The sequence below is a fragment of the Bidens hawaiensis genome, unplaced genomic scaffold, assembly GCF_021521415.1.
Source record: "Bidens hawaiensis isolate Kalapana, Puna unplaced genomic scaffold, B.hawaiensis_p1.1 tig00021515_1, whole genome shotgun sequence".
Taxonomy (NCBI): domain Eukaryota; kingdom Viridiplantae; phylum Streptophyta; class Magnoliopsida; order Asterales; family Asteraceae; genus Bidens; species Bidens hawaiensis.
In genome coordinates, this window is record NW_027493348.1 from 367,885 (window position 1) to 377,797 (window position 9,913).

The 9,913-nt window shown below is 33.4% G+C and overlaps 1 protein-coding gene across 1 annotated transcript; it reads left to right on the top strand.

Annotated features, from left to right (window-relative positions):
* The first annotated feature begins 508 nt into the window (after positions 1-508).
* On the top strand, positions 509-1,809 carry LOC143563762 (uncharacterized). The gene is made up of 2 exons (XM_077051234.1): positions 509-1,313; positions 1,397-1,809. Exons 1-2 carry the CDS (start codon positions 909-911, stop codon positions 1,586-1,588), a joined length of 597 nt encoding a protein of 198 aa, XP_076907349.1. The 5' UTR covers positions 509-908; the 3' UTR covers positions 1,589-1,809.
* Positions 1,810-9,913: the final 8,104 nt, after the last annotated feature.

Here is a 9,913-nt window from a genome sequence, read left to right on the forward strand (position 1 = left end):
AAACCCTCAAAAAAAAATATTCAAAAATAATAATAAAAAATTTATAACTCAAAATATAAATTAAAAACAAAAAAAGTAAACAGACTAAAATGTTTTACTCATTGTCCTCGTTAAAAAAAAAAAAAAAAAAAAAAAAAAAAAAAAAAAAAAACTCGAGATAAATTCCAATGAATTTCCTTAAATTCCTCCACATTTTGGAAGGATTTGAAATCCCTGTATTTGAAGGTATTTGAAGGAATTAAATTCCAATTCCAATTCTTTGAACCGAACACACCAAAATGGAATTAAGATTCCAACTCCAACGAAACGAACACGCCATGTCATGGGATTTTAATTCCAATTCTTTTGAATTCCCACGAATTATGTGAAACGAGTTTAAAAGTGGTGATCTGTAATTTTAATAGCAAAAGTTGAGTTTTTGGTCTTTACAGGTTCTGTTCGGTTTTTTGGCTTTTGGTACATGCAGAACAAAAACGAAACGAAATTTAGATTTTTGAAAAAGAAAATGAAACCAAAACGTTGGTTTTGGGGTGGGTTCAATTATTTCAGTTTGGTTATGTTAGTTATTTTGGTTACGGGTCGGTTATTTTGGTTTGGTGCACATTCTTAGTTTAACCTTTAATGATGTTTTAAATTCTCCTTAGATGTTAGTTTTAACTAAAGTTAGAATCTTTTGGTGATCGGTTGATTCTGAATTTGGTTTCATACGAATGTGAGGAGTTGATTAGTAAAGGAATTTCTGGGTCAGGTGACGGGTTTGATATGCCAGGTAAGCGTTTAGGTGGCAATTCTCGTCAGCCTCCTCTTTCATCTCTCCGGAAGACAGCACTTGCTGCTGCAGAAAACCGGGCTCGCCAGGGGTCTCTAATGCCACCTGGACCTAACGACTCGGTGGTGATAAGTCTATAATGTCTGCGTTAACTCCTGCACAAGCAGCAGCAATTGCTGCAGAAAGAAGATATCAAGATGACTTATGGTGTGGGTTAGAGGAGATAGTAGATGAAGAAAAGTGCAATCATGGTGGCCCACACGATAATAACACGATCAAAATATCAAAACCTTCTGTCACAAATCCAAAATCTCAGAAAAGAGCTCATCAAGAATCACATTTTGTTGACTTGACAGATGTTCAATCGGTTTCTACCTCAGCAGCTGCTAGTGGCACACCAGCTAATAAAAAATGTCGTCAAACGGGAAGTTTTATTGATTTAACGAGTGGTGCGTCTACTAGTGGATCTTCAAGTGATCAGAAAACGGGATGTGACGCCAAGTCAAACGGGTGGGAGTGTGTGATGTGCACATTATTGAATCCGGTGAGTATGCGATGCTGTAAGTTATTATGGTTTTATAAGTTGTGGGATTTTATAATTTAATTAAGGTGATTTGATTATGGCAGGTACTAGCGCCAATATGTGAGCTATGTGGGACCCACAAACCAAAAGAAGTGGAAGAGAAGTATAAGGTTTGGTCATGTAAATACTGTACACTTGAAAACAGTGTGAAGTTGGAGAAATGTGGAGCATGTGCGCAGTGGAGATATTCATATGGGCAACCGATAGCAACACCGTCGCCAAATGTGGGTACTTAAGAACGACATGAACTTGAAGAATTGCTTTAAAGATCACTCTTTCTGGTTTGGATTCGATAAGATGGTTTTTACAACGGATAGGAGTCGTTTTGGTGAAATTCACATTTTGAATTTCACTCTTAGTCTATCAACCTGCTGATTAATGTGAATTTTGTTTATCTCTAATTTGTTGAAACACAAAACATTTTTGGGAAATGAGGTTTTTAATCATGTCCAGTGATTGGTATTAAGAATTTAAACGCCATATTAAGTCTCTTGATGCGCCTGTTTAACACCGCCAGGTATTAAATTGATTATTGCTATTAATCCTATACAGGGAACATATTTGTCTGAATAATAGGTTCTTAGCTGCAGTCTGCAAGTGTGTATCTTACTTTGTTCACTTATCTTATTCGGGAAGTTTACTGTTACAAATACCGTCATGAAGTTCATACTTGATGATGTCGTTCGCCAAGTTATTGTCTTCCAAACATATTCATGAAAACTGAAACAACTATGGAATAGAAAGAATGGATCTTTTCTAAGTTCCAACTAGGTTCTTTCTTCTGATCCATAAACATAAACATGGTTCACACCAGTTATGAACCATTGCTTGCATTTCCAATATACATACTCCATAGACCATAAACAATCACCTCATTTTCTGCAATCCTTAATGCTACTGTTTGCTTAGAACTAGTGGCGTACCCATAATTTTGTTTTCATGAGGGGGTGATCGGGGGACTTAACTAATATCTCATGGGGATTTTTGGGTGTAAATGACACTATATTGTTATCATATGGAAGGCAGCTGCCCCCGTCCTTTGTGTGTAGGTCCCCCACTTTTCTTAATGGTTTTGAAGCCGGAACCATCATTTTTTTTCCCTTCGTAATAACTTCTAGAACTCTCGAAATGGAATATTGAATATCGGCATACAGCAGCAACCAAGATGTTAAAACTTAAAACCATTGAAATCCATGAACTATGTGAGTACTACTAGTTTCTTGATGTGTGACAGATTAATTACTGTAGAATAATATTTTATACTAGGAACAAACAAGAATGCGGGGATAGCTCAGCGTCAAACTAAAGATCTGAAGGTCACGTGTTCGCTCCACGCTCACCGCAAACTCCTTTTATGTCATTTATCAACCGTTCCATTTAGATTTCTAACATATTCAAGTGTTAACATAACGAATTAAATTTGTGTATTGTTATTTCTATCATGCCTAATCCCCTACAACTTTTTTTTTGTTTTGTTTTGTTTTATATATTTAACTAGTTTTTACCCCCCGTATTACGGGGGTTGTGCTTCTTTTTCGTGTCTAATATTCATATTTTTTTGCATTTTATTTTATTTATTATAAAAGAAGTTAAAATATACTTAGGGTTTGATGATGAAATATATAGTTTCACAAATAACTGACATGTTATAACCCGTTTAGAAACTATGGGTTTGAGACCTATGACCTGCTTATTTTTTTTACTATAAATTGTTTCTTATTATAAATAATATATATATTTTTAAAAAGTTGGATATAAATATTTAGTATATCCCTATTTTATATGATTTGCGTATCAAATACTTTGTGAGATTTGTTTTTAGAATAGTGGGATGTTATAACCCGTTTAAGGTTATCTGGGTATGGTGAGACCCATAACGTGAATTCGGGTAAAATGCATGAAAAGTCTTCATTTACAAATAAAACAATATGGTGGCTAGAGTAAATGTAAGAAACAACCATAGAGCTTTAAATGTTTCGTCTATTTACGGAGGTTGTTTTATATTATTTGCTTCCAATATTTATTTAATTTTGGAATTTTTATTTTTTTTATTGTATGAAAGTTAATAATATATATGATTTGATGATAAATTGTTTCACAAATAAATGAGATGTTATAACCCGAAACTATATGAGTTTGAGGAGACCCAAGACCCGTTTATTTTTTTACTATAAAATTGATTTTTTAATTATAAACAATATATATCTTTTTTAAATAAATCAGATATTAATTTTTAGTATATCCCTACTTTTTAGAATTTTTATATCAAATATTTGGTGAATTCAGTTTTTAATTTAATGAGATGTTATAACCCTTTTAAGAAATTATGGGTTTGATTAGACTCATACCCATGAATTCGGGTCAAATGCATGAGAAGCCTCCGTTTAAAATCAAGGAAATCTGGTGACTTTAAAAAAAGGGGGAGCGACTACATCACGACACATAAGATTTTTATGTTTTCGTTTATATATATTATAGATAGATAGATAGATTTAATTAAAAGATGCCGCGTAATTAAATAAGATTAGATTTACCTTTTTAGATGATAATTGATATTTTCACTTTTTCAATAGCTAGTGTAAAATTTTATCTCAATCATACTAATGCAAAACAAAAAACTATTTCTTCATGGTGGTTTACTTGCTAAGCCATCCAACAACCAATATCATTCTTCAACAAGAAAGATACAGTTTTACTCGAGAAGATATGAGTTCAGGATCAAGATTTGGTAGTGAGTTACACTCAGTGTTATAAAAATCGTTAGTCGCTAATCGGTCAGTGTGGTGGAGACTAGCGATTAATCAGATCATACTTTAATGTTTAATTATCGGTTTTGTATAAATATGCACACATTTTTATATGTAATTTTCAATTTATACATACACAAACACATTTTGGCTAGAATCTCTCCGGAAACCTTTGATTTTGGGCGAAATCTCTCCGGAAACTGTCGATTTTGGCAAGAACCTCATTAGAAAAAGCCGATTAATCTTGATTTTGGCCGGATTTAACCATTGGTCGATTAATTGGCAAATTAGCCCAAAAATAATCAGTAAAAGTAGGACTAGCGATTAATCATCGCCTAGTCGGGATTTTTGCAACAGTACCGGTTACACTATATAGTCATTAAAAGAGTATGGAGAAGTAGAGAACCATGTGGTTGCAATTCTTAAATTACATTTATGTGTGATCGATCATGATGATGATGGTATATACAAAAGAAGATAAACTATGATTACAAGCACATCTAGCAATCAAACTCCGGTTAACTAAAATTTTCAAGATGCATGATGTTCACACGCTAAGTACTTCACATGATAAGAATATTCAGAAACCTTGAATGCCTGTGGAGGACCATCCATTTGCAATATGATTGTCTGATTGTTTGGTGGAAGATCTGCCAAGGAATAATTTGAAACCACTTGACACTCAACTAACACTAAGGGCCTGTTCGTTTTAAAGATTTGTAAGGAATTCTAAGGAATGGAATTTTAAATTCCATGAATTGATATGTTCGTTTCATTAAATGAAAGAATGGGAATGGAAACTAAATCCCATCAAATCCCACATTTCATGGGATTTTAAAATCTCACATATTTGAAATGATTGTTAAGGATTTTCTTATTAACAAAAAAAACCCCTCCAAAATAAATTCAAAAAAATTAATAAAAAAATCATAACTCAAAATATAAATCAAAAACGAAAAATGTAAAAAAACTAAAACGTTTCCGCATTTGCCCTCGTTCTTAAAAAAAACCGAGAATGAAGAAGATTCCAATTCCAATACATATTAACCAACCAAACACATTATAGGGATTCTCAAACATTCCATTCCAATTCCAATTCCAATTCAATTCCAATTCCAAATCCTTTAAAAAAAGTCCGTGAAGCGAACACGCCCTAAATGAATTAAATGAGGATAACAGGTTCACTCATAACCATATATAGTGTATATCACTTTTGCATGCTAAAGGTTACCTCTTGGATAGTGATTGGAATGATACAGGTATTGGTAATCTCAGTTTTAACATGATTGGAAAACCATATCTCATACTCGAGCCAATATTCATTATGTGTTATCATGTAATTACTTGTCAGATATGCATTAGAGTTATACTTCTCATTACCTAACTAAACCATGAGTATCGGGTATAGTCAGTTATTTATTAAAAAATAACTGTTGGGGGTTTTTTAATCATATCGTTTTCTTAATAGTTCTTTTAAAAAACTTTTAGTTTTTAACTATAAATACCGTATTCAAAATAGTAGGCTTGTAAATGAACCGATGAACGAGTGTATTCTTTGTTTTTTAATACAACTATAGTTTCTTGTTCGTGTTCGTGCTGACTCCCTAAGAAAACAAGTTTTTTTATGTTCATTCCTTAAGAAAATGGTGTATTTGAGTTCTTTTATATGTGTTCGTTAATAGTATAAACCGATGGTTATTGATCATAACTGGATATAATTGCGAACAAATATAATTAAACATAGATGAACGAATGTAACCAAATGAAGCAAATTAAGAGTTAATGTACATTTATATATTGGACGTAGAAAATAATAAAAATAAACTAAATTTTAGTTGATGATATTTTAGTCTTATAAAGCTAAATTAAATTATGATGATGCTACAATGTGTTGATGTATACGTATATTAGTATATAAATGAACTAGTATATAAATGAACATATATGAACGTAAACGAGTGCTTTATAAACAAAAAGTCATGTTCTCATTTTCATTCATTTAACTAAATTGATAAAAAAAAAGTTGTTTATGTCCGTTAGTTTATCAAACGAATGGACAATTCACATCAAGCGGTTCACGCACGGTTGATTCGTATACATGCCTAGACAAAAGTAATATACAACTATATTTGAACATTAACTCATCGAAATTAGAATGAGAATACAGAAGGATGATAAAAAAGTACCTTACGTACAAGGTTTTTACATCAACTAAAATATATATTGTCCCTAAGGCTATGTGTAGTGGAAGTGCTACAATTGGGGCGAATTATGACACGTGGCGCCCAGTCAGCATGGAGTGGAAATTTGTTTTTGGGGTGTAATGGTGTATGGGCTACAAATTGGGCCCACAGTGTGTTTTTTTATTATTTTATTTTTATAACTAAACTAATTAAATAAAAACCAATTTATTTAAATAATTAAATAAAAATGTATTAAATTAAAAAATAAATACAAAAAAATACATAAACTAAAAAAAATAAATTATAATAAAAAAACACACCGAAATAAAAATATACATAAAAAAACTAATCTATTCGTCTTCATCTTCGTCTTCGTCCCCGTCGTCGTCATTGTCCTCCTCCTCGTCTTCGTCTTCGTCCTCGTACTCGTCTTCGTCCTCCTCAACGGGACGATTATCCCACACGTGTTGAACCAAATCCGCTTTCAGTTGGTTATGTATATAACTTGATGTGAGCTGGTGAATGCTATACGTTCGTTGGTCTTGGGTTGGTTCAGGGAACTATTCTGGAACGCTTCCTGGTATATAGTGTTGACATATTGCATTTCCCTTGTCTTCTAAAATCATATTATGCAATATGATACACGTATACATGGAATCGCTCATTTTTGCCAACGTCCATACACGACAAGGGTTTTTCACATAATGCCAACGTTTTTTTTAGAACCCCGAAACACCTCTCGATATCCTTTCTCACGGACTCTTGCTTCTTCTTAAAATAATCTCTTTTTTCTTCGATAGGGTCTTGAAACGTCTTGACGATGATCGAGTACTCTAGATATATCCCATCTCCCAAATAGTATTCGTGACGATAGAAGGTATCGTTGGCATAAAACAGTAAGACCGGTATGCTACAGCTGATGTAATACTCTAACACGGGTGACGCGTTGAGAACGTTTATGTCGTTGTTGGACCTGACTAAGCCGAAGAAGGCTGACCAAATCCAAAGGTCGTGTGAACAAATGGCTTGAAGACTAACCGTTGCCACTCCATGGTCACCACGAGTGTATTGACCTCGCCATGCGGTTGAACAGTTGGCCCACTCCCAATGCATGCAATCTATACTCCCGATCATGCCTGGAAAAGAATGTTTGCTTTCGTGTACATCATATATGCGAGTCAGGTCGTTTGAAGTAGGAATCCTCAGATAACGACGAGAGTATAATTGTATTATCCCTATACAAATAAATTATTAAACAATATTTATATTAAAAACAATAGTTAATACAAACAATTTAAATATTACCGATGCAAAAAATTCTCCAACGCATCTCTCGTTGTTTTCTCAGCCATCTTTAAATACTCATCATTGATATCGGTCGTGTTGCCGTATGCGAGGATGCGTATAGCCGAAGTACACTTTTGGATGGCGGAGAATCCTAAATATCCTCTTGCATCGGGTTTCTGTTGAAAATACTCATACTCCCGCTCCATATCTCCAACGATGCGCAAAAATAAACACTTGGACATCCGAAAACGACGTCGAAACATAGCGTCGTTAAATGTAGGTGTGTCGTCGAAGTAGTCCTTCATCAAACGAGCGTTCGCTTGCGTACGATCCCGAAGGATATATGACCGTCTACGTGGTGCCGTAGATGGAGCAGAGCCGGACACCATGTTATTGACGACGGCCCGAACCGCATTCGTGACCTCTAAATGCTCTTCCGCCACTTGTCGGTGAATCTGATGAATTCTTCAATTCTCGTTTATTAATTGATCCAAAATCTCGGCAGAGTTCGTGGAATCCGGGGAACTCATTGAGTTTGAAGAATTATGAAAATAATAAAAATGATTGGTATTTTTATGTTTGTGTTTATGTATGATAAGGTGAAAATGGTTAGATAAAGTTTGATATATATATTAAGTTTTTAAATTAAATTTTTTTTATACATAGCCGTTACCCAACGGCATTATTATTATTATATTATTTTCTTTCCATCTTCGCAGGCGACAAATATATCCTGCCCTCGCCCCTTTTCGCCCAATTATCGCCGGGGATGGGGGTGTTCCTCCAAAAAATCTCCCCAAAATTGCCCCTTTTCTTGCCCACTTACGTTTAGCCTAGAAGACATGGGACGGTGGTAACCGTGATGGTGTCTTCCTTCTATTTTTAGTGATGGGGCTTCTCTATAAGCTACATGTATATAGTAAGGCTTATAGAGGTATTTAGGAGTACGGAAGTATGTTTTAAAAAAAAACTAAATACTTTATTAAAGTGGATTAAGAATATTGATAACAAATAAATTAAATTATAGTAATCAAACAGTTCAAATAAATAAATACAATAATGAAACTAAAAAATCCTTGTTTTCCCACGTCAACCAACAAAGTCACAAATTCCTGTTTGAAGGTTGAAACTAACATACAGATAAAGCTAGCCAGGTCATGCAAACGACTATACTAAATTCAAAAATTATTTTTTATACACTCAATAATATTACATGTGATACATGCATTTCCACGATTTTCATACGTCTTTTCTAAAAGGTCAAATATGATGACATTTTATATTATTGGTGTTTTATATTAACCTATAAGACATCTTTCATCATTTTTATAATTTCATACAAAAAAGTAATCAACAAATATAATTAAGTGTTAACTCGTTGGAATTATAATGAATTTTTTGGGAAGATGTTAACTACAAGTTATTTTACACGTGATGATCTGTGGGTCTAGTAGTATCAGATGTTTACTCTCATCAAAATGCAGATTATGCAGAAACTTTCACAAGGAAAAGGTTTAAAGTGAAAAGAAGAGAAAGGAAGAAGAGTTTGGGCCTAAATTAGGGAGAAACAAAAGGAAAATAAGAAAATAAGAGAGAAATAAGGAATGAAAGGAAATAAAGCCTTTCTCTTCTCTCCTTCAGGAATAGAACGTTAAACTTGTTTCATTCGTCCCTGTTAGAAAAGAGAAGAAAATTCCTTTACATCAACTAAAGAACGCTAAAAAAATATATTAAATGGATTAGAAATATTAGATAATTGTTTTGTCGGTAGATTCAATTAAGAATGTTTTATTCAAGGCGTATAATCCGATCTCCTTCATTTTTGTGAATTGGAATAGCTGGGTTCCGATAAAAACCAACGTCATTGCATAGAAAGTCGAAATGTATAGGATCCGGACTCTCAACGGTCTCGCTAAAGAAATGTTAATGTGGACCCTGTAGTTTGTAAGTTTTGCAGTGAAGGATAATAACCTCTTCTAATTGCGTGTCATTTTGCCACGTTAATTTGGCAATTAACAAGTACTTGGTGTCACATGTTTCCTATTTTTGCTTTCTCGGTTCGTGATCTCCTTAAGATCCACGAGTCTAGCAGCCTTAGTACTCAGATGAAGAAGGCGCCTAATGGGATTATCCTTACAGTTTGTTGGTATATTTGAAAGTCTATAAATAAAGCTACGTTGAAAACAAATTGGATAATTAATATTTATTTGTCTTGTTTGGTTAACTTATAAAAATAAAATGAATTATTACTTTATGTTGCTTGTTAGTAAAAAACACATTAATGAAATAAGAATGCTAAATACACTCCTATCTCAAAATATAAAAAAATATTACTGGAAAAAAT

Coding starts and splice junctions, on each gene's coding strand:
- LOC143563762 (XM_077051234.1), top strand. CDS start 909: ATGTCTGCGTTAACTCCTGCACAAGCAGCAGCAATTGCTGCAGAAAGA. Junction 1,314..1,396: donor TGTGCACATTATTGAATCCG/GTGAGTATGCGA, acceptor TGATTATGGCAG/GTACTAGCGCCAATATGTGA.